The 24,679-nt window shown below is 45.3% G+C and overlaps 1 protein-coding gene across 2 annotated transcripts in view; it reads right to left on the bottom strand.

Annotated features, from left to right (window-relative positions):
• LOC123757021 (dynein axonemal heavy chain 6-like) overlaps positions 1 to 24,679 on the bottom strand; it is a 253,215-nt gene that overhangs the window by 208,364 nt on the left and 20,172 nt on the right. For both annotated transcript variants that reach the window (XM_069329440.1, XM_069329439.1), the window contains exons 4-9: positions 24,175 to 24,298; positions 22,146 to 22,324; positions 19,901 to 20,100; positions 12,966 to 13,140; positions 12,665 to 12,794; positions 11,121 to 11,204 (exon numbers count right to left, since the gene is read on the bottom strand). In XM_069329440.1, coding sequence (XP_069185541.1) covers positions 11,121 to 11,204; positions 12,665 to 12,794; positions 12,966 to 13,140; positions 19,901 to 20,100; positions 22,146 to 22,324; positions 24,175 to 24,298 — 892 coding nt within the window. The remainder of the gene's footprint in view (positions 1 to 11,120; positions 11,205 to 12,664; positions 12,795 to 12,965; positions 13,141 to 19,900; positions 20,101 to 22,145; positions 22,325 to 24,174; positions 24,299 to 24,679) is intronic.

Here is a 24,679-nt window from a genome sequence, read left to right as displayed (position 1 = left end):
TAAAAAAGTAATTATAAACATCATATTGTTCCAAAATTAAACGAGGGATTTTGAACATTTTTTTATAGTAGAACTAAACATATTTTGGATAATAATGAAAATACTGTTACGATAATCTCCTGCTTAGGCAAGGAGATCCTGCCTATTCCTTTACCGCCTATTCAACAGCATATCTGCATACTCAAGTATAAGAAATCAACAACAACAATACATGCTCAGAAGCCAGTGTCTAAACAAGATACCACCCCCCCCCCCTCCACCCCTCAAGTACCCGACACCTGAACACCTGTCTGGGGCCCAGCGCCACTCACCAGTCGACCAGCCCTTAACTACTTACACACAGAGATCACACTAACGTGATGCATCCAATAAACAAATCCACAAGGGCCGTGACGAGGATTCGAACCTGCGTCCGGGAACATCCCAGACACTGCCTTAATCGACTGACCTACGACAGGGTTGTCGTAGCTCAGTCGATTAAGGCAGTGTCTGGGATGCTCCCGGACGCAGGTTCGAATCCTCGTCACTGCCCTTGTGGATTTGTTCCTTAATTACTTGTTTGAGACTGACGGCGATAGTTACCTGCTCATCAGCGCCATCTACACTAGCCTGGCCCGCCTATATAAGTAAGTTATTATCAAAAGAAGGCACCAAACCGGGAAGGCTATGTAGCACCATAAAATGAGCGGAATAATCAGTGGGCGCTAAATATCACCAAGGATGTCAATACAAGAACAGGAAACGCATAAGGCAAACGATTAGTATCCGATTCACTAAGAATTCTATCGACGGACAAGCAACCGCAAGGGACGGTCAGAAAGCAAGACACACTCATCCTGGAAGTCGGGACATTCAACAAGTATATGCACGATCGTAAGAGGGACAATGCAATTTGGACAATAAGGAGCAGGGTGGCACTCCATTAAGTGACCGTGAGTTAAGCATGTATGGCCAATATACAACCTCACCAGAGCCATTTCCCATCGCCGGTTACAATGGTAGGAGGAAGGCCATGAGGACACACAACCCTTAAGAGTATGCAGTTTGTTACCAGTAACAAAAGACCAACAACCCTGCCATCGGGTAAGGATGGAGGAATGAATAACTGGGTAAAAGTCGGATTAAGGAATACCTTTATGAGAGATGGGACAAGAGTGAACAGCTTCCCTAGCGGCAGCATCTGCACGCTCATTTAAAGACACCAATATGGCTGGGAACCCAGCAAAACTCAACTGATTTAAATTTACTGGAAATAAGAAACAGCCAATGATGAATCTCAACGACCACTGGATGGACCAGATTAAAGGACTCCAGAGCCATGAGGGCACTATGAGAGTCAACGAGAACCCCAAAAGAAGATTGACAATGAGAAAGCAGAAGACGAAGAACAGAGAATACATAAAGTTCCACTGTGAAGATGCTAGTCTCCAGGAGGTAGGCGACATATATAAGTGCGGTTAGGAAAAACAACAGAGTAGCCTACACCGTCTGCAGACTTATACCCATCAGTGCATATGGAAACAGAGCGGGAGTGCAAAGCAAGGAAGAGGTGTTTCTGAACCATAGGAGGGGTAAAAGCTTAAGTGATGTGGGTCAAGGATGTACAAAACTTCGGAAGGGAGACTCTCCACAGGGGCAAGGAAGGAACAATACGAGGAGAAATATTAGAAATACGAACTGAAAGAGAATCTGTCAACGAGATAACCGGACAGAAAGAAGGTGGCGGTGAAGAGGAACAGGAACCATCAATCGCAAGTTGAAGCCGCCATTGAAGTAGAGGCGAATCACCACCCTGACAGCAATGGGTAAAATTGTCGACATAGAGCGGAGAAGATGCCAGAAGGAAAAGAGGAAAGAAGACCATTGAGGGCAACCAGAAAAAAAAGTAGTGCTCAGAACACTACCTTGGGGCACACCCTCGTATTGCTGAAAAGAGGCAGAGAGAGTGAGGCACCAAGCCTCACTCGAAAGGAACGATGAGAGAGGAAGCTTTGGAGAAAGAGAGGGACACTGCCACGAAGGCCAAAAGAATGAAGTTGGGACAGAATATAATACCGCCAGGTGGTGTCGTAAGCCTTTTCCAGGTCAAAAAGGACGGCAACAACGGAGATCTTCTCAGCAAAAGCAGTACGAATATAGACCTCCACGTTCACCAGGATATCTGTTGTACTGCGGCACTAGCGAAAACCAAATTGAGAAGGGGAGAGGTAGTGATAGTGTTCTAGAAACCACATCAGACGAACGTTAACCATACGTTCAAAGAGTTTGCAGACAACTCATGAGGGCAATAGGGCGGGAGTCCTTAGAGGATGTCCCAGGAGACCCTGGTTTCCGAACAGGGAGGATATCGGCATCGAGCCAGTCCTCAGGGACTGACAACAACTTCCAGACCCGATTATACAGACTCAGTAAATACAAGGACGTGCACGGAGGGAGATGCTTCAATGGAGAAGCATCTCGTAATGAATGTCATCAGAGCCCGTTGCCGTAGAACCGCAGAGAGCCAGGGCAGATTGAAGTTCAGAGAGAGAGAGAGAGAGAAAGGGATCGTTATACAGAAGTCTAAGATGGGTGCAGAAATCTAAAGGACGAACTTCAAGAACAGGTTTACCAAGAAGGAAAGATTGAGGAAGATGAGAACCAGAGCTAACAGAAGAAAAGTGGGAACCCAGTTCGTTCACGACCTGCGACGGGTCCGCCACAAGAGAACCACGGATGTGAAGGACCGACGAGACATCGGGAATGAACTTACCCACTATCTTGCGGATATGCTTCCAGATCTGCAGCAGAGTAGTTTCAGACATAATGGTGGAAACATAAGACTTCCAACACTCACGCTCAGATGTATGGATGGCCCTACGGGCCACCTCGCTTGCCTTCCGAAACAATAGAAAAGAATCAGCCGTCTGCCAGCGGCGGTCTCTCTTCCAGGCTGCATGCTTACAGCGGATAGTACGAGCACAGTCCGCATTCCACCAGGGAACGCACTTCTGTGTGCCCCGAGAGGAAGAGCGAGGAATAGAGCGGAGCGCAGCGTCGAAGATGGTGTCATGAAAAATGAGGAGGGCGCGAGGGAGAGGCAGAACGGAGAGAGCAGCATGAAGGGCAAATAGGTTTCAATCTGCCTTGGCAAACTGCCACCTGGGGAAGGAGAGGGGAGGGTGAAAAGAGAAAAAGATAACAAGGATGGGGAAATGGTCACTGTCATGGAGGTCATCAAGAACCCGCCACGTGTAGTCCAAGTAAAGAGACAACAAGCAGAGAGGAAAATCAAGACAGGAAAGGGTGCGAGTCCAAGAGTCCAAAAGAGTGGGCTCACCAGAATTTAGAAGACACAGCATAGAAGAGAGGATGAAAAGTTCGAGAATGCGACCTCAGGTGTTTATCAGAACATCACCCCAGAGGGTATGCCAACAATTGAAATCACCCAGCAGGAGCACAGACGCCGGCAAGGAGTCCAGTAGATGTTTAAGATCAGGAAGAGAAAGCGGGACATTTGGGGGGAGATAAAGAGAAAAACCGTGTACCATTTACGCAAGAAAGACATGCAACAGAACATTGGAGAAGCGACGGAAAAAGTAGGGGGACGAAGGGAACATCAGAACGAATCAAGACAACAGATTAGAAATGGGCCCCAGCAAAAGCTGGGGGGGGGGGGGAAAGGTGGAGAAAGGAATAACCACAGAAAGTGACCAGGACGATCAACAAGCATCGGCTCCTGGAGACAGACACAAAGGGGCGAAAACTGTGAAATCAGAAGTTAGAGTTCATGGAAATTGGCGTAATCTCCCCGAATATTCCATTGAAGAAGAAAAAGGACAGCAACAGAGAACAATGAAGAAACAAAGATGAAAAAGAAACACAGCACGATAAAGAAGTGCAGAATCAGGATCAGGGTCAGCGAAGTCAGGGGGCATGGGTAAACTGAGTAACGATGGAGAGAAGGGTGTGGGAGGACAGACCAGAGGTGGACGAGTAGGGATCCGGAGGAGGAGGAGGAAGGGGGCACAACCAAGGGTCAAGGACAGCAGTAGCAGGAGGAGCAGAAACCGGGGAGCGCACCTCAACAAGGGCAGCAACCGAGAGGGAAGCGGGGCCCAAAGAAACCTCCATAGCAAGAAACAGGGGACCAACGAAACAGGAGGGGATGGAGCGAGTGTGTCAGAGGTAGGGGGGGGCGAGGAAGAAAGCAAAGCCTTCTTACCCACCGGGGAGGAGGAAGGAGATGAGCCAGGGTTACGCTTCTGACACAAAGAGACAGGCGTTCCAGCAACAATGTACTGGGCAACAGACTTGAGCGTCTCAACAGAAGAAGAACGAGAGCAAACAACACGATGACCGCTGGGAGAGTGATGGACATCAGCCCGCACAGACAGGCGGCATGGAGAGCTCAGAGACGGAGGAGAAGGATTGGAAGGAGGATCAGAGGGAGACGAGAAAGAAGACACAGGAGACATGACAGACTGGGAAGAAAGAAGGGGAACCCCAGACAGAGAACCATGATGGGGACCCTTTGGGACAGAACGTAAAGGAACAGAGAAGGCGGTGGGCATGTCTGGGTCTAAGGCCTGGAAACGGTTGTGAGACTGAGGAAGGTGGGAAGGACGAGGAGAGGAAGAGTGCAACATGAGAGCATAAGAGACACCAGCAAAAGGGGGGAAACGGCGAACTTGGCACCTCGCCTCAGGAAAAGACAAACGTTCCCGGTACTTCGAGGTGAGGACAGCTGCCTCAAGTTTGTAATGTACACACGCGCGGGAGAAGGTAGGGTGGGTCTCACCACAATTGAGGCAGCGAGCCCGGGAAAAAGTACACTCCGACTTAAAGTGACCTTCGTCCCCACACATGGGACAGAAGATAGTACTGGAGCACCGGAGGGCACCATGCCCAAACCTTCAGCACTTATTACAGAGCTAAGGAGAGGGAATGTACGTCTGGACAGAGCACCTAGCACAAGCAAGAATGACAGAGGGCGGAAGGGTCCTACCATCAAAGGTAATCTTTACAACCCGTAGGGGCTGACGGCGACGACCACGAGGGGGACGAGTAAACGTGTCCACCTGGAGGACAGAATGGCCCTGGGCTTCGAGGATATGCCGAATATCTTTGTGGCAGTCCTGTAGATTCCTAACACTGGTTACAACATGGGGTGGGAGGAGAACAGTGCCAACACTGGCATTCAACCGAGCATTCTTGGAGACCCAAACAGGGGTTTCGCCAAGGCAGGATAGGACAGCCAAGTGGGTGGCTGCATCCTGAAAAGCAGCAACAACGTCACGTGCACCGAGATGGGTGGGATTGAAAGTAACAGAGGCATCTAATGAATCAACAAGGTGCCTATGGAGGGAGAAATCGTCAGGTGTAGAATCCAGAGGGAGATCAAAGTATTTGGCCAACAAAGCAAGACTAAACAAGGCTTGGTACGCATTAGTACGTGAAAGAGATCGGTAGGAGGGTCAGAGGAAGAGCAAGGTCGGGGCCCAAAGCAGCGGGTGCTACAAAGCCCGTTCTTCCAACACAATCCAACTCGGGGGCTTGGTCGCCCACCCCACGAACCCAAGAAGGTACAAGAGGAACAGTATTTAACATATAAACGAGAGGAAATACTTTCATTCACGAATGTGCCCCCACACCCACCATGGCGCCACAATTAGAGGATAGGACACCCAACAAGAAACAAGTTGCCGGTCTTGCTGGGGCCTCATAGGGGTGCGTCGTGAGTATACGCCCCACAATCGCCACCTTAAGAACCGTCAAGATCAGGTTCAGCGACAAAAGGAAAATTGACAATAAAAGCGTCCCCTCGCTCGAGACGTTGGATACCAGAGTTCTACGGGTGAGAGAGTATGCCTCCCCAAACACCCGGGGTCAAAACAGGAGGCCAAAAGAATAATAAAAAAAACTGGCAAAAGGTCGGCGGGAAATGACTATGCGAAAGGAGAAGGGGGGGGGGGAGAAAAACAAAACATAAGGAAAAGAAAAAGTCATCCGGCATAATTCGAGAAGACAGCAGCAGGAGCATAAGACTACAAAAGGACAGAGGACTGTCCCATGGAGCATCACACTCCAGCAACCGCCCACTAAGCCCCTTCACGGCAACAACGGCCAGGATAGGGAGGGGACCGCCTATATAAGCAGCTTGCCACCGGCCAGTCTTCAGAATACCCTTCGTGCTCTCAATGCCATAACATGTACTGTAGCCTTCCCAGGAAACAGTAGATGCGTACAGCTTCTTGTATATTGTATTCAGTTTTGCACCTTTCTTTGCCATTAACGTAACTGTCACCTGTTCATATTTCATTTGTATTGTGTAATGCCAAGTAGAAAAGAAGAATTGTTTTATTTGTTGTTAAAAGTCATTTTTGTTATATTAAATATTTAAAGTTTTTCACTCTTGGAATTTACCCGCAGCTCTCACACCGTAAAGAGGTCAGAAGCAGTCTTATTTACTTTATTTTACTTTTTTGATTTTATGTGATTGGTTTAACACTAGCCAGAATAGCCACTGCTCTATTCTTTCAGATTAACGTCACAATACAAATCCTTTATTATATGCTATTGTGAGAGCAGAGTGTCATAAAAATGATTTCATTTGACACTTGGGTTTGTAGAGTAGTTATGAAAATGTGTTGGAAAAAAAACTCCCCCTTTCTATTTAGGCTGCAATAACGAAGCTTGGAAAATTTGCAGCACTTTTCGTATACAACTAGTCAAAAAAGTTTGATTGAAATTGAAGAACTTTTAATACCCTAAAAGAATCGCCTGTCCATAGATTCGTTATTAGATCTACAACAATTTATCACTTTCTAATAGCGGTATAACCTCAATTATTATAATTAACTCTTACAACTAAGGTGGCAGGGTTTATAATGTTACTGTGAGCGTGTAACAAGAGAACACACAGCCTGGTCAAGCTCAACATGTTTAACTGTTGCCGTTGACTTAACAAAATTGTGAGGCGGAGAACATAGCAGCTGCTCAACGGGGGGAGACACACTTCAGCGACGCATGTGTGGTGGGGGGAAGGGGAGTCTGTTTTGATTTTGTAAGAACTATGAGTATGGTTGACAGGTAAGCCAGCCGGTAGGGAGCCTCAGCGTCAAGAGTCTCTCCTCCCTCACACTTCAGCGTCAAAGTAATAACTAAATATTTTATTTGTTCATTGAAAGCTCTAGGCTCTATTTATAACTCTGAAGTAATACTATTAATTCGATTGCCTATGTACTTGTTAATTTCTTTGTGTTAATTTAAAAAACATGCTAGACGATGCTCGAAATGCTATGCGTAATAGTGGCTTTAGGTATTGTATGTAATATCTCTATCTTTAAATCCATCACTATGTATGTAACTCAATGGATGTACATTTACCTGAATAAAACAATCGAAATCTAGAAACAACTTCAGTGTCATAATTGTGTAGTGTGTGACACAAGAGCCGGGCCGACGCCACCCAACCTGTGGCGGCCCTACAGTACTGCGCACTTACCAATTTTTAATATATTAATTATTTGTGAACATAAAAGAAGTTTCACATAGAATTTCAATTTAATATTGACAATTTAAATGTTACTTTTTAATTGTTTTCACGTAACCTTTCATGTGAATATTATTTCCCACAGTATGTCCTAACGCTCAATCATTTAAATAAAATTAAGAAAAAATTATTGGCCGCCTAAAGATATCTTCTTTAAAAATTGTTTTCAATCATTTTTTCTCCATTAGAACGCAGGTTTTTTTTTAGACGATTACCGCCAATTTGAACCCTCGCTCTCAAAAGGGCTCACCCCGGCCCTAGAGTGTAGGTGGTGAAAGATCTGTAGATGTAGCCTGGTGTGTGTAAAGGGTGAGATGTAGCCTGGTGTGTGTAAAGGGTGAGATGTAGCCTGGTGTGTGTAAAGGGTGAGATGTAGCCTGGTGTGTGTAAAGGGTGAGATGTAGCCTGGTGTGTGTGTAAAGGGTGAGATGTAGCCTGGTGTGTGTGTAAAGGGTGAGATGTAGCCTGGTGTGTGTGTAAAGGGTGAGATGTAGCCTGGTGTGTGTGTAAAGGGTGAGATGTAGCCTGGTGTGTGTGTAAAGGGTGAGATGTAGCCTGGTGTGTGTGTAAAGGGTGAGATGTAGCCTGGTGTGTGTGTAAAGGGTGAGATGTAGCCTGTTGTGTGTAAAGGGTGAGATGTAGCCTGGTGTGTGTAAAGGGTGAGTTGTAGCCTGTTGTGTGTAAAGGGTGAGATGTAGCCTGGTGTGTGTAAAGGGTGAGTTGTAGCCTGTTGTGTGTAAAGGGTGAGATGTAGCCTGGTGTGTGTGTAAAGGGTGAGATGTAGCCTGGTGTGTGTAAAGGGTGAGATGTAGCCTGGTGTGTGTGTAAAGGGTGAGATTTAGCCTGGTGTGTGTGTAAAGGGTGAGATGTAGCCTGGTGTGTGTAAAGGGTGAGATGTAGCCTGGTGTGTGTAAAGGGTGAGATGTAGCCTGGTGTGTGTGTAAAGGGGTGAGATGTAGTCTGGTGTGTGTGTAAAGGGGTGAGATGTAGTCTGGTGTGTGTGTAAAGGGGGAGATGTAGCCTGGTGTGTGTAAAGGGTGAGATGTAGCCTGGTGTGTGTGTAAAGGGGGAGATGTAGCCTGGTGTGTGTGTAAAGGGGGAGATGTAGCCTGGTGTGTGTGTAAAGGGGTGAGATGTAGCCTGGTGTGTGTGTAAAGGGGGGAGATGTAGCCTGGTGTGTGTGTAAAGGGGTGAGATGTAGTCTGGTGTGTGTGTAAAGGGGGAGATGTAGCCTGGTGTGTGTGTAAAGGGGTGAGATGTAGCCTGGTGTGTGTGTAAAGGGGGAGATGTAGCCTGGTGTGTGTGTAAAGGGGTGAGATGTAGTCTGGTGTGTGTGTAAAGGGGGAGATGTAGCCTGGTGTGTGTGTAAAGGGGGAGATGTAGCCTGGTGTGTGTAAAGGGTGAGATGTAGCCTGGTGTGTGTGTAAAGGGTGAGATGTAGCCTGGTGTGTGTGTAAAGGGTGAGATGTAGCCTGGTGTGTGTGTAAAGGGTGAGATGTAGCCTGGTGTGTGTGTAAAGGGTGAGATGTAGCCTGGTGTGTGTGTAAAGGGTGAGATGTAGCCTGTTGTGTGTAAAGGGTGAGATGTAGCCTGGTGTGTGTAAAGGGTGAGTTGTAGCCTGTTGTGTGTAAAGGGTGAGATGTAGCCTGGTGTGTGTAAAGGGTGAGTTGTAGCCTGTTGTGTGTAAAGGGTGAGATGTAGCCTGGTGTGTGTGTAAAGGGTGAGATGTAGCCTGGTGTGTGTAAAGGGTGAGATGTAGCCTGGTGTGTGTGTAAAGGGTGAGATTTAGCCTGGTGTGTGTGTAAAGGGTGAGATGTAGCCTGGTGTGTGTAAAGGGTGAGATGTAGCCTGGTGTGTGTAAAGGGTGAGATGTAGCCTGGTGTGTGTGTAAAGGGGTGAGATGTAGTCTGGTGTGTGTGTAAAGGGGTGAGATGTAGTCTGGTGTGTGTGTAAAGGGGGAGATGTAGCCTGGTGTGTGTAAAGGGTGAGATGTAGCCTGGTGTGTGTGTAAAGGGGGAGATGTAGCCTGGTGTGTGTGTAAAGGGGGAGATGTAGCCTGGTGTGTGTGTAAAGGGGTGAGATGTAGCCTGGTGTGTGTGTAAAGGGGGGAGATGTAGCCTGGTGTGTGTGTAAAGGGGTGAGATGTAGTCTGGTGTGTGTGTAAAGGGGGAGATGTAGCCTGGTGTGTGTAAAGGGGGAGATGTAGCCTGGTGTGTGTGTAAAGGGGGAGATGTAGCCTGGTGTGTGTGTAAAGGGGGAGATGTAGCCTGGTGTGTGTAAAGGGGGGAGATGTAGCCTGGTGTGTGTGTAAAGGGTGAGATGTAGTCTGGTGTGTGTGTAAAGGGTGAGATGTAGCCTGGTGTGTGTAAAGGGTGAGATGTAGCCTGGTGTGTGTGTAAAGGGTGAGTTGTAGCCTGGTGTGTGTGTAAAGGGTGAGTTGTAGCCTGGTGTGTGTGTAAAGGGTGAGATGTAGCCTGGTGTGTGTAAAGGGCGAGATGTAGCCTGGTGTGTGTGTAAAGGGTGAGTTGTAGCCTGGTGTGTGTGTAAAGGGTGAGTTGTAGCCTGGTGTGTGTGTAAAGGGTGAGATGTAGCCTGGTGTGTGTAAAGGGGGGAGATGTAGCCTGGTGTGTGTGTAAAGGGTGAGATGTAGTCTGGTGTGTGTGTAAAGGGTGAGATGTAGCCTGGAGTGTGTGTAAAGGGTGAGATGTAGCCTGGTGTGTGTGTGTAAAGGGGGGAGATGTAGCCTGGTGTGTGTGTGTAAAGGGGGAGATGTAGCCTAATGTGTGTAAAGGGTGAGATGTAGCCTGGTGTGTGTAAAGGGTGAGATGTAGCCTGGTGTGTGTAAAGGGTGAGTTGTAGCCTGGTGTGTGTAAAGGGTGAGATGTAGCCTGGTGTGTGTAAAGGGTGAGTTGTAGCCTGGTGTGTGTAAAGGGTGAGATGTAGCCTGGTGTGTGTAAAGGGTGAGATGTAGCCTGGTGTGTGTAAAGGGTGAGTTGTAGCCTGGTGTGTGTAAAGGGTGAGTTGTAGCCTTGTGTGTGTAAAGGGTGAGATGTAGCCTGGTGTGTGTAAAGGGTGAGTTGTAGCCTGGTGTGTGTAAAGGGTGAGATGTAGCCTGGTGTGTGTAAAGGGTGAGTTGTAGCCTGGTGTGTGTAAAGGGTGAGATGTAGCCTGGTGTGTGTAAAGGGTGAGTTGTAGCCTGGTGTGTGTAAAGGGTGAGATGTAGCCTGGTGTGTGTAAAGGGTGAGATGTAGCCTGGTGTGTGTAAAGGGTGAGTTGTAGCCTGGTGTGTGTAAAGGGTGAGTTGTAGCCTTGTGTGTGTAAAGGGTGAGATGTAGCCTGGTGTGTGTAAAGGGTGAGTTGTAGCCTGGTGTGTGTAAAGGGTGAGATGTAGCCTGGTGTGTGTAAAGGGTGAGTTGTAGCCTGGTGTACATAAAGGGTGAGTTGTAGCCTGGTGTACAGAGGTGAGAGATGCAGCCTGGTGTACGGAGGTGAGAGATGCAGCCTGGTGTACAGAGGTGAGAGATGCAGCCTGGTGTACAGAGGCGCGAGATGCAGCCTGGCGTACAGAGGTGAGAGAGGGGCTGACCTCAGGGTGGAGCGTGATGTGGTAGCCTTGGATCATGGCGTAAGCTTCCCGGATCACCTCCTCTTCGTGGTTCACACGCACCATCTGTCAACACAAACGCACACCTCGGTTATTATACGTTGTTTCCAGCACATCCGCCTGAAGTGATAGGTACTTATAGTAACTATGTGCTCAATAGTACAAATGTGTCGTGATGGACCAAGAAAAAGTAGACTCGCTCATTATTGAATTTGGACAAATTGGTAATGTTTTTATCTTTATATTGCTAATACAACCTAACCGTAACGAAACCATTCTAAGCCTAATACACACTATCTGAGACCTTTTTAGTACATATATGTGCTATACTAGCCTAGGAATATTTTGGTTTGCTTTATTTGCTATTTTTCCGGAATAAAATAAAATTGTACCAGAAGTGGCTTACTGGGGCTCCATTACTACAAAGTGGTACTCTCTACCAGTTACAAAAGTACTCTCACTTCAGGAGGAAGGGTCGTGTTCCTCGCTGGGTTACCCACTACAGAGACGCTCGGCACAATTGACGTTGATCAATATTGCTTCCTTTCATGGGAGAAAATAATACAAACGGTATTGGGAACGTTAATAGCAAGAGAAACTTGTTTAGGAAATTAAAAGAAGAATTTTGTCTCGTATTACTTGCAGATTATCCCTACTAAACAGTTTCTTATCTCTCTCAATCTATCTTGAGGTTATCTTGAGATGATTTCGAGGCTTTTTTAGTGTCCCCGCGGCCCGGTCCTCGACCAGGCCTCCACCCCCAGGAAGCAGCCCGTGACAGCTGACTAACACCCAGGTACCTATTTTACTGCTAGGTAACAGGGGCATAGGGTGAAAGAAACTCTGCCCATTGTTTCTCGCCGGCGCCTGGGATTGAACCCAGGACCACAGGATCACAAGCCCAGCGTGCTGTCCGCTCGGCCGACCGGCTCCCGAATGTGTATCTAATGTACACATTCATAACCTTCCGTTCCTGTTGCGTCTTCTATAATATGTTAATACCAATGATCAACGACACTTCTCTTATCATCGTGTTTAACAATTCTCCACTGCAATGAACTCCAGGAAAATACAATTACCTAAGTTTATTTTTTTTTTCGAAGAGTGATGTCTGTGAGTGGTGTTCGGGGCAACACAGAAGTAAAGGGAATTTGAAAAATAGCCAAGATAAAACTAACATGCAAAATTATTTTTTTTTATTTATTATTCAAAACAAAGGCAGTGTCAACAACAAAGATAGCCATAAGGAAGGACAACTCCACAGAGGGAAATTTCAAGAGTTTCACTGTGGAAGCTATAATAAAAGGAGGGCTTCTTGGCAGGTTACTGATGAATGAGAATTGCTACAGCTTCATGAAAGGAAATTTCTTTAATTTGAACTTGAAAATGAAGGCTCAAGAGTCAGTAGTTTGAAAGGGTTATATGGCAGAGTACTGGGAAGACGGGACACCACAAGCGTAGCTCTCAACCTGTAACTACACTTAGGTCATTACACCATAACCATCTTCAAACTTGGCCAGACTGACCTGATCCTTAACCTCAGAGACGTAGTTGAGGAGAGTAACGACCTGCTGGGCAGTAACGGGGGCCAGTTCCAGTCCCAGCCACTTGTCGTTGGCGTCAGCGAGGAGGGCCCTCACCCGCTGGTCAAACCCCCTGCAACAACCACATATTATATAATATAATAATAAATTATAATTATATAATATATAATAAACCCAGATTACTGGGAAGTTTTCAGAGTCACTCCCCCAACTCTCCATTTTCACACTAAACTCCAGGTTATAACAAAAACACCAAAGAAAACAAATGATCAAAGCATCTTACTGGCTAACGTCCTGATGTATGCGCTGCTGCTGCTGACGTAGAGAGGTGACGAGGAGCTTCCTGGCGGCTGTCTGGTCCACCTGCAGTAGACCCAGGCCGACCACCTCCTCCACACCTCGCGCCGCCTCCACCAGCCCTTCCACCTGTGCCAGCCACGATCCCAGCTCACTCAGCTCTGGACGAGGACGAGCGAGGTGCTGTTAGTAGCCTGTCTGTGTTCTCGTGATCAGTCTCTTGATGACACACAGAGATCACACTAACGTGATGCATCAAATGAACAAATCCACAAGGGCAGTGACGAGGATTCGAACCTGCGTCTGGGAGCATCCCAGACACTGCCTTAATCGACTGAGCTACGACAGGGTAAAAGGGTTGAAACCGAAGTTCTACTGAACTTACTGAATCCCGTAGTCTCTCCGAGGCACAAACCAGGCTTTTACACAACCCCCCCCCCTGCACCCGAGCTATGTCAATAGGCCTTTCTCCCTCTTCGCCCTTACATCATCATCACACAGAGATCACACTAACGTGATGCATCATTCAGTGTCTGGGATGCTCCCAGATGCAGGTTCGAATCCTCGTCACGGCCCTTGTGGATTTGTTCAGTCTCTTGATGCACTTTTGGTAGTGAGGAAAATAATCGATAATACCTGCTTTATATAGGAAAATACCAAAGAACAGCGTGAAAGTAATAAGATAAGATGATCTTGGTATGTAAGATCAACTTATCTTACATACCAAGAATAGGTTTTTCTCGCCTGTTCACGGTCACTTCGCTGTAACCTGTATTGTACCTGGATACTTAACCCAGATTCAGCTCTGGGAGTTCTACTCCCCAAGTCCGGCCCGAGGCCAGGCTCGACTTGTGAGAGTTTGGTCCACCAGGCTGTTGCTTGGAGCGGCCCGCAGGCCCACATACCCACCACAGCCCGGTTGGTCCGGAACTCCTTGGAGGTAACAATCTAGTTTCCTCTTGAAGATGTTCACGGTTGTTCCGGTAATATTTCTTATACTCGCTGGGAGGACGTTGAACAACCGCGGACCTCTGATGTTCATACAGTGTTCTCTGATTGTGCCTATGGCACCTCTGCTCTTCACTGGTTCTATTCTGCATTTTCTTCCATATCGTTCACTCCAGTACGTTGTCATTTTACTGTGTAGATTTGGGACCTGGCCCTCCAGTATTTTCTACGTGTATATTACTTGATATCTCTCTCGTCTCCTTTCTAGCGAGTACATTTGGAGAGCTTTCAGACGATCCCAATAATTTAGGTGCTTTATCGTGTCTATGTAGGCCGTATATGTTCTCTGTATCCCTCTATTTCAGCAATCTCTCCAGCTCTGAAGGGGGAAGTGAGTACTGAGCAGTACTCAAGACGGGACAGTACAAGAGCTTTGAATAGTACAACCATTGTGATGGGATCTCTGGATTTGAAAGTTCTCGTAATCCATCCTATCATTTTTCTGGCTGACGTAATATTCACTTGGTTATGCTCGCTGAACGTTAGGTCGTCAGACATTCTCAAATCCTTTTCATGCTGCTTTCCTACTATGGGCAGATTTGATTGTGTTTTGTACCCTGTATTATGTTTAAGGTCCTCATTTTTACCGTACCTGAGTACCTGGAATTTATCACTTAAAAATATGTTATTTTCTGCTACCCAATCGAAAACTGTATTAATATCTGCTTGAAGTGTTTCAATGTCTTCAACAGAGGTAATTTTCATGCTGATTTTTGTGTCATCTGCTAAGGATGATACGAAGCTGTGACTTCTTTGCCACTGCATATATATTTATTGTTCATTGTTCGTATACTCATGAACTCTGTTTTTGTAACCGCGACATGATGAACACTTCGTGACACGCACCATTAACATCACATGACAACACAAGGCTGGACATCAGCGAGGCCGACACGTCAAAACGTTAAGACCAGCAATCAACAACCATTTAACACAATTACAGTCTACCCACTTCAAGACCCCCGAACCAACACAGAGACAGTAGAAGCAAGAACATAAGCCGCTTATGTTCATGCATGTAATAGCCCATTAATATCCATTATACTTCATCCACTTGTTAATCTCAATCACGTCCTGTATCACCTCACCCCAAGCTAATATAAACCTTTGAATAAATCCACACCCAATGTCGCCTCACCAAGTCACACTGGCATAGATGGTAATGACAAGGCAGACTCGCTAGCAAAAACTGCCCCTGCTCTACCAGTTGTACAGGTTCAAATACCTCCAAGTTTCTCGCAGATTAAGGGGCAAATCAAGAAGAAAATACTCCCAAATATCAAAAGTCGCCACAGAGCCAAAGTAGCAGAGGGAAAATTCACTGCGATATGGTACGAACAAGCCACTGGGTACTACTCTTTCAAGCCTGGCAAAAAGATATCCAGAGACATTGCAGTAGCCATAAACAGACTCAGACTAGGTTACAAGTGCTGCTGGGAGGTAATAAACCCAATAGTTAAAAAGTGTCATATATGTGAAATAGAAGCAGATGCGCTACTAATGCACTATTTACTGGAATGTGAAGCAACTGAAGCCCTGCACATCAAACTCAACATTAATCCAACGACAGCAGCTGCATTAGATGCACATTCCACAGCGACTACAATGATTAGAAAAGCCGTTAATGAATGAGACTCACTAGTGAACATTGTGCACCTACATCCGCCACCAAGATCATGTTATTAAAACGACTAAAACAGAAGCGAAAAAGAAACAGGAAAAAACGGAGGAAACCCCACCTCCATTTAAAACTGACCCAAATATCAAAGTAACAAGGTTATCGCTAATAACCGAACTCAATTATGGGGCTCACCATAGCCTGTGCTACATGGACATTTCGTTCTGAATAGCTAAATCGAAAACAATAACAACCACAAATCGCACACTGATTTCCTTATCCACCAGGTAGCACAAAGGAGGCGCTCTTTCCTTTGCCAAAGGAAGCCTGCTTTAATCGAGAAACTAAGGTCAAATTCCAAGGAAAAACATCCTCCTCAAAGAGGCAGGAAAATGGGACTCCGCAGGGAGGAATACTAAGCCCCTTCCTCGTCAACTGTCTCATGGAACAATTCATGAAGCTTAAGTTACCAAAAGCCAAACTGCTTAACTATGCAGACGACTTTGTGGTCATCATCAATGGCAAAGGTGCAAGGAACCATGCACAAAAATGCCTAGATATTATCAGCAGGAAAGCGCAACACATAGCAGTGAAAATAAACAACAATAAAACCAAAGCAATGGCCGTTAAAATGAGAACTCAAGACATCAGACTCGCAATACAAGGACATGAAATTAAGTGGGTTACCTCTTTTCAATACCTGGGAGTCATAATAGACAGCCAGTTGAAATTCACTCAAGAAATTTAATATCTTTGGCAACGCTGTAAAGCCAGAAACTCAGTTTTGCGCTCCCTGACAAGTCTTAGAGATGGTGCCTCTCTACCAGTACTCAAAATGTACTACGTTCAAGCAGTTTGGTCACTCATTGACTATTCTGCTCCTGCTCTTACACAACCAATGGGAGAAACTGGAAGTGTCTCAAAATGATGCCCTCAGAACAATGCTTGGAGCACTTATATGGACGCGTCGAGAGAATCTAAGAATGGAAACCAACTTACCAGCCTTAGAAAACAGGATCAAACAAAGAATAGCCACCATAACAGCAAAACCTCTTGGAACCACCGCCAGACTGTTAGTCAAAGATAGCATACACAGATCGCTTCACAGAAACCTTCAATATAAAACAAGTGCATAGACGGATAATCTGGTCAAGATTCTAGAGAAAGTCGACTTGAAATTTCACCGAGGCCTTTGACCTGTCATCTTCAATCTGGTGCCCCCAGAAATCACATGAGACAAGCCCATGACATCACCCTCACAAGAGAAATGTTGAATAAAAACACTCGTATAACAGACAAAACCCAAGATGTAAGAAGATTACAAGTTCTTGAAGCAATCTGCAAAAATAGAACCCACCACCATAAGTACCCAAATTACTGAACTATTCACTCACCCACCATGAGAGTAAGAACAAGACCGGAACGTGAAGATGTCAACGTACAAGACACTCCTCAACATGCTACGCCCACTACACCTGATTAATCTTTGTATGTATTTCGTACCCTATTTTGCCTCATTCTTCACACTTTACGCCTTATTCTTCTCTCCTTTATGCTTATTCTTGATCCATTTGTATAGACCTATAAACCCCATTGTTCGATCCATTTGTCTACACCTGACCCCATAATGGTATAAATCCAATATGCCCTGTACTGTCCCATCACTTGAGAATGAACCGTGTAGGTTCGGAACGTTGTGTAATTTTATAATAGGTGTAATACATTCTGCAGTTATTTATTTTTTGTCTTCACCTCGAATGAAGATGACTTTTGGAGACACAGGCTTCCTGTCCACGACGATGCATTTTATGTACTAGCTCTATCTATAAATTTATCAATTTTTGTGTAACCTCTCGTATGTATGTACTTTACCTGAATAAACATTTGAATTTGATTAAAACGAATTGTGTAACCTTATTAGCTAAGGTGACCGTCGCCTGAGAGAGGAACAGGGTGCACACACAATTCATTGTGTCGGGGGACAGGCAGCCACAATGCAGTGTATATATATACATGTTAGGGTTATATCGAGATCCCTCCCCCTTTCCCAGGTTGAACTACTGACCCTGCCCAGGATGCAACCCTACAACAAGCCGACCAACTCCTGGGTAATTTACTACTAGGTGAACAGAGGCATTATGTGATAGGAAACGCGCCAATCATTTCTCTCCTGGCAGGGATTAGAACCAGGAATTCCTGATTGTGAATCGGGAACGAACCCGACTGTACTCCCGGGAGGCTGCACACAGTACGGCCTCCAGCCGTGCAATACCTGCCTTACACCTGCCGCCCTCCCGGGATACACGCCGCTACCCGCCCACTCCCCCCCCCCCCACCAAGGGTCCGGATTTCGTGGGTTACACACTCCCGCACAAACACGGCCGGCATCAGTGCACCTGCTATAATGGTTTCATTCAATATACATTTTCACCATTATTTAAAAAGTTTGCTACCATTGACTGGGGCCTTGAAGGACTGGCGGCTCTCATAATCCTCCAAAGTCCGTGGTCAATGGAATGGAGTTTGTTTACAAAACAATAGATTCACTTTATACAGGAAGACGATACATCTAGGAATGTTGCTGTTTTAAACAAAATAATCATCGCTAGAGGCAGGGCCCAGGAGTTGGAGTATGGCATCCTTGAGTTAAAACAGGTATGTGATGCCAATTCGGATGGAAGCCGAAGCCTCCGGCTATGGCGGGCTCAAGATGAATCCTACTCGCTTGCCGGATGTCACGAAATTACTAATAATTTTATCTCGACTGTATTAACACACAGCGCAGTATACCCAGTGTGTTGTAGCTCACCAGCCACGTCATGCGCACACACCAGCCTCGCCTCTTCCTGCAGAACCAGGCGTCTCTCACTACCATCTTCTCATTAAAGAAACGTAACAGAAAACGTAGTTTACTAAATGGTTTTGTAGGCGAGTTGTCTGCGTCACTTTGCTAAAGAGAAGAGCGCAAGAACCACAACTTATTATTATGGGAGATAAACAACCCCCCACAGGAAGCAAAACAGGTTGCAGATGAAACGTCACTTCCGCAATTAATGACGCAAAAAAACAAGTCGGGATATAGATAATTCAAAAATTTTCCGCATAATCTTTACAATGAGAATGACCTTGAGAGCATCGCTTGATCCGTAAGATTTGTCATTGAGCGTTCTTGTTGCAAATCTACGTCTTGGCTTCACTGTAGACATCAGGACAATATCAACACAAATATGAATAAATATACGAACACAAGGCTGCATACCTGCAACCCTCGTCATTTCTCATCCCATTTCCCTGTCCCCTTGTCTTTGAAACTTGGTTAGTCGGTCCTCGTGCACACAGCTCGGGAGCGGAATACGGCCTTCACAGCGCACCACCAATCTTTCACTGCGATTACTCATTCTCTCTATGTGACCAAGACATCATACAAAGTATGCTCCTTTTCACCATTTAGACCCTAGCTTCCGCTATGATAGTTCTGTGTTCTTGTTGATGACTTTACTTCTGGTCTCTAACTTCACCTATGACAAATCCTGTGTTCTTGTTGATGACAACTTCTGGTCTCTAACCATTGACTGTGGTATTCTTCAAGTCTCCTGCTATCCTTACAATAATCCTCTTCACAGTATATATAATGCTTTTCACTCATACCGTTCATGGTTCCACTTGATACAATCCCTCAGTTAAGGTCCTTAAGCATCCCATCCTCACACCGGTCAAGCCGTCTCTCCAGTAGTGCTCAATCTCCAACTTTACAAGCAAGGTCTCTTATGCCAGGTCTGAATCCCATCTCAAAGACATTGTCCTTAAATTAAAAAAAAAAAACGCTAATAAAAGCTTACCTTGTATTAAATCTCGACACCTGCATTTTCAACTACATATTATAAATATCTAAATTATTGTAAGAAAATCTTGCTTGAACCTATGAAATTTATTTATACGTCTAAATATAATCCATAAATTTCCAACTTATCCTGAGCTACTGAAATTATCCTGATAGCATTTCCTTAACCACAGAACTTATTTTGGTGATCTACACTTTCTTAATCTCTGAAATTATATTGAAAATCTGGACTATCCTTGAATATCTGAACTTATCCTGAAATGTAAACATTTTGCAAACATTTCGCTAAATGAACTAAGAGGTTCAGTTCCTGAACCCATATGTGCCTTTGTAACCCCTTCCACCACCGCCCACCGGATGGGTATGGGGTGCATAATAAATAAATGGAATTACAAAAATAGTCTACATTTACTGAGCTTAACCATTAGAGTCCGCTAATGTTTATTTGCCTGACCTTGACCTTGGATTCCCTCCTCGTGCGTCTGGGTGTCGGCCTGCTGCAGCAGTGCTCCTAGAGGGTCAACCTCGGCCTCCACCTTCTTCCAGCTGTCCTCCAGCAGGGCCAGGACTCGCTCGACGGTGCTCCGGAAGTGAGGGTCGTCCTCCAGCATGGTACGAAGGACCAGGTTCTCCTCGGACGGTACATAGCTAAGTCTGAAGAAGGATAATTTAGGTAATTAACTTTAGGATAAGTTGGGATTGTGTATAAATTTCAAGGAAAAAAATAATCTTAATGAGGAAAATTATATCAAGTATATCTGACCTCAAATAATACAAATTATAGTAAAGTTAATCAAAAGATTGAATAACTTGAGTGTGTCGTGTGCGTCACTGACGCTCAAGTCGTCAGTGAAGCACTTTTTTTAGAAGTGTTCTGATGTCATCAGTTGAGAGTCGTGTGTAAACCGCTTTTCATCCATAAACGAGCTTTGGCGGGTGCATGGAATATACTTTGGCCTTTGTTTATGAGGCGGGCTGCGGGGGTGTCTAGGCACAGCCTGTCTTCGTAAACAAAGGCCGAAGTCCATTCCATGCACCCGCCAAACCCACTGTTTATGAATGAAAAAAGGTTTAGACACGACTCAACTCAACCCGTCCCCAGACCAAGTCCATTCTATCCAGCTGTCGACCCCAAAGACGCATTCATCAATTTTAACATTCTGTTCATTCAAAACAGAACTTTTCTCAAATATAAATTATTATTATATATTAGCATATTGTACATATTTAGGCATTGGTTAGGTTAGGTGTTTTTTCTGTTGCTGATTATTTGTAGTACGTGGGTGAAGCATTTACAGCATTGTAGTTTGAACAAAAGTCGTCAGTGAAGCACCTGTTCCGGAAGTGTTCGGACGTCATCAGTTGTGCAGCAGGCCGTCCTTGCATACAAAGATCCAAGCTCATTAATCCAGATCCAAACCCTGTTTGTGAATGAAAAAAATGGTTTACACACGACCAAATTGATGATGTCCAAACACTTCTGGAACAAGTGCTTCCCTGACGAATTTTGTTCGACCCACAACGCTGTAAATGCTTCACCCACGTACTACAAATACAAATAATCGGCAACAGATCCTAAACACCTAACTTAACCAATGCCTAAATATGCACAGTATGCTAATATATAATAATATTAATTTATATTTGAGCATTCATATTTTGAATGAACAGCATGTTAAAAATTTTGAATGCATCTTTGGGGTCGACCGCTGGATGGAATGGACTTGGTCTGTAACCCATCCTCAAACCAAGTTCATTCCATCCATTCTTTGTCACCCCAAAGACACATTTATCAATTTTAACATTTGTTCATTGAAAATAGTTATTTCCTAAAAAATAAAGCTACTTTTCACTCTAATTTTAGCTACTTTTAAAGCTACTACGACAAGCTACTGTCGTGGTCTAGTAGCTAGAAGCTAAAGCCTCTAGCTGCTAGACCACCACATGGTATAAGAATTGCAACCTGGAGTTCTACTGAACCCACAAGGATTGCCTGAGGCTGCTTCTGAAGCCGGAACAAGATTTTCACACAATCCCCCACATGCACTCTGGCTCTGTCATCCAGGCATATCTACCTCTTTTTCTACATCCACCGCAGAGGTTCGAACATAGTGAGAATTTGTGGAGAGATTATGTTTAGCATGTTTAGGGAGTTAAACAAGGGGGCTGAGTGTTGTCTGAAAGCAGAGTTTGTTATTATTCTGATAGCAGATTTTTGCTGGGTGATGATGGACTTGAGGTGGTTTGCAGTGGTTGAAACCCTATGCACAGTCACTGCTCATACAGATTTTATCATTGGTGCAGTCACGTTAGTGTGATTACTGTGTAGTATTGGTATTATTATATATTTCATCATTACTTATAGAAATTTGCAAGTCCTCTGCATTCTATATCAACAGATTTTGGGGCTATCCCGAGTAAGGATTTCTCCTAAAACAGCTCATATAACATGGATCTGACTTCAACAGGACTAAATGCCTTTCAGTAAGCCTCTCCTCCTCTTTCAGTAATCTCTCTGCGAGAGTAGTTCCTTCATAATTCCAAATATGTAGCTGAGGGAGGGGGGGGCTGTGCTGACTGCTGTAGACCTGCTACGCCATTATATACATTGTCACTCATACTGATGTGTGAGTGGCAGGGCAGAGAGTGAGGCGCCTCAGTAAAGCAGACATTGTGCAGAGTGCCAGTGAGTGACTCACCTGTCCTGGGGTGTGAAGTAAGGCAGGAGAGGCTGAGTAGAGAGTATGGTAGCCTCGCACGCCTTCACTACCTCCCGCACGCCGCCCATCAGTCTCTCCCGCGTGGGCGTGCACACAACCACGCCGCCCTCCACACCCACCTTCACCAGGAACATGGCGCATGTTTCCTCCGTCTCATCCTACATGGACGTAATAGTTTCGTTTGGCCTGCTTGTACTTGTGAAGGTTACTAAACAATATACAGCTCCAGCTACACAATATACACCTACAGCTACACAATATACACCTACAGCTACACAATATACACCTACAGCTACACAATATACACCTACAGCTACACAATATACACATAAGAACATAAGAACAAGAACATAAGAACAAAGGTAACTGCAGAAGGCCTATTGGCCCATACGAGGCAGCTCCTATTCTATAACCGCCCAATCCCACTCATATACTTGTCCAACCCGTGCTTGAAACAATCGAGGGACCCCACCTCCACAATGTTACGCGGCAATTGGTTCCACAAATCAACAACCCTGTTACTGAACCAGTATTTACCCAAGTCTTTCCTAAATCTAAACTTATCCAATTTATACCCATTGTTTCGTGTTCTATCCTGTGTTGATACTTTTAATACCCTATTAATATCCCCCTTGTTATGTCCATTCACCCACTTGTAAACCTCTATCATGTCGCCCCTAACTCTTCGCCTTTCCAGTGAATGCAACTTAAGCTTAGTTAATCTTTCTTCATATGAAAGATTTCTAATTTGGGGAATTAACTTAGTCATCCTACGCTGGACACGTTCAAGTGAATTTATATCCATTCTATAATATGGCGACCAAAACTGAACTGCATAATCTAAATGGGGCCTAACTAGAGCAAGATATAGCTTGAGAACCACACCAGGTGTCTTGTTATGTAGCTGAGGGGGGGGGAGGGCTACACCTCCAGCTACACAATATACACCTCCAGCTACACAATATACACCTCCAGCTACACAATATACACCTACAGCTACACAATATACACCTCCAGCTACACAATATACACCTCCAGCTACACAATATACACCTCCAGCTACACAATATACACCTCCAGCTACACAATATACACCTACAGCTACACAATATACACCTCCAGCTACACAATATACACCTCCAGCTACACAATATACACCTACAGCTACACAATATACACCTACAGCTACACAATATACACCTCCAGCTACACAATATACAGCTCCAGCTACACAATATACACCTACAGCTACACAATATACACCTACAGCTACACAATATACACCTACAGCTACACAATATACACCTACAGCTATATAATATACACCTCCAGCTACACAATATACACCTCCAGCTACACAATATACAGCTCCAGCTACACAATATACACCTACAGCTACACAATATACACCTCCAGCTACACAATATACACCTCCAGCTACACAATATACACCTCCAGCTACACAATATACACCTCCAGCTACACAATATACACCTCCAGCTACACAATATACACCTCCAGCTACACAATATACACCTCCAGCTACACAATATACACCTCCAGCTACACAATATACACCTCCAGCTACACAATATACACCTCCAGCTACACAATATACACCTCCAGCTACACAATATACACCTCCAGCTACACAATATACACCTCCAGCTACACAATATACACCTACAGCTACACAATATACACCTCCAGCTACACAATATACACCTCCAGCTACACAATATACACCTCCAGCTACACAATATACACCTCCAGCTACACAATATACACCTACAGCTACACAATATACACCTACAGCTACACAATATACACCTCCAGCTACACAATATACACCTACAGCTATATAATATACAGCTGCAGCTATACAATATGGCAGCAGCCGTAGAAAATGAAAAAATGCACAAATCATTACCTGTAGCAAAAAGCCAGGCTAATAAAGAGAGAGATTGAGGGGGGGGGGAAGACAAAGAGTGAGTGGGTGTGCACTGACCTCCTGCTGGGACTGGTGGAGGGTGACGGTCCTGGCGGTGATGGCGTCCAGGAGGCTGGTGGCGGTGTTGTGGAGGACAGTCCGCAGCGCTGACGCCACCATCAGGTCCACCACCCGCACCATCCTTGTAAGGTGGGTGAGAGAACGCGCCTCAAAAATTACTGAGAGAACACGCTATGCTAGTATGACTTGTGTGTTATTTAGAGGGGAAACAGAGGTTAAGAAGACGCAGTGAAGGAACGGTGTCCCCCCCCAACACCTGGACCAACGGGAATCGAACACCGACTCTGCAAGATATCCTTGTAGGGTGTGAAAAACGATGTTACTATTGTCACGGGGGGGTGGGCCGGGGCTCTGCTAGCACTCAGCTGCTAGGGGCTCAAAAGGCCGAATACTCAGCCCCTCCGACTCCCGGGATTCACCGGAGTCTCCTTGGTCACACAGGAGAGGACCAACAATGCCCACCTCTGCAGGTCTTTGCTTCCACCACAAAAGGGGGTGCCAC

Source organism: Procambarus clarkii, chromosome 22, assembly GCF_040958095.1.
Source record: "Procambarus clarkii isolate CNS0578487 chromosome 22, FALCON_Pclarkii_2.0, whole genome shotgun sequence".
Classification (NCBI taxonomy): domain Eukaryota; kingdom Metazoa; phylum Arthropoda; class Malacostraca; order Decapoda; family Cambaridae; genus Procambarus; species Procambarus clarkii.
This window is presented reverse-complemented; position numbering and strand designations above follow the sequence as displayed.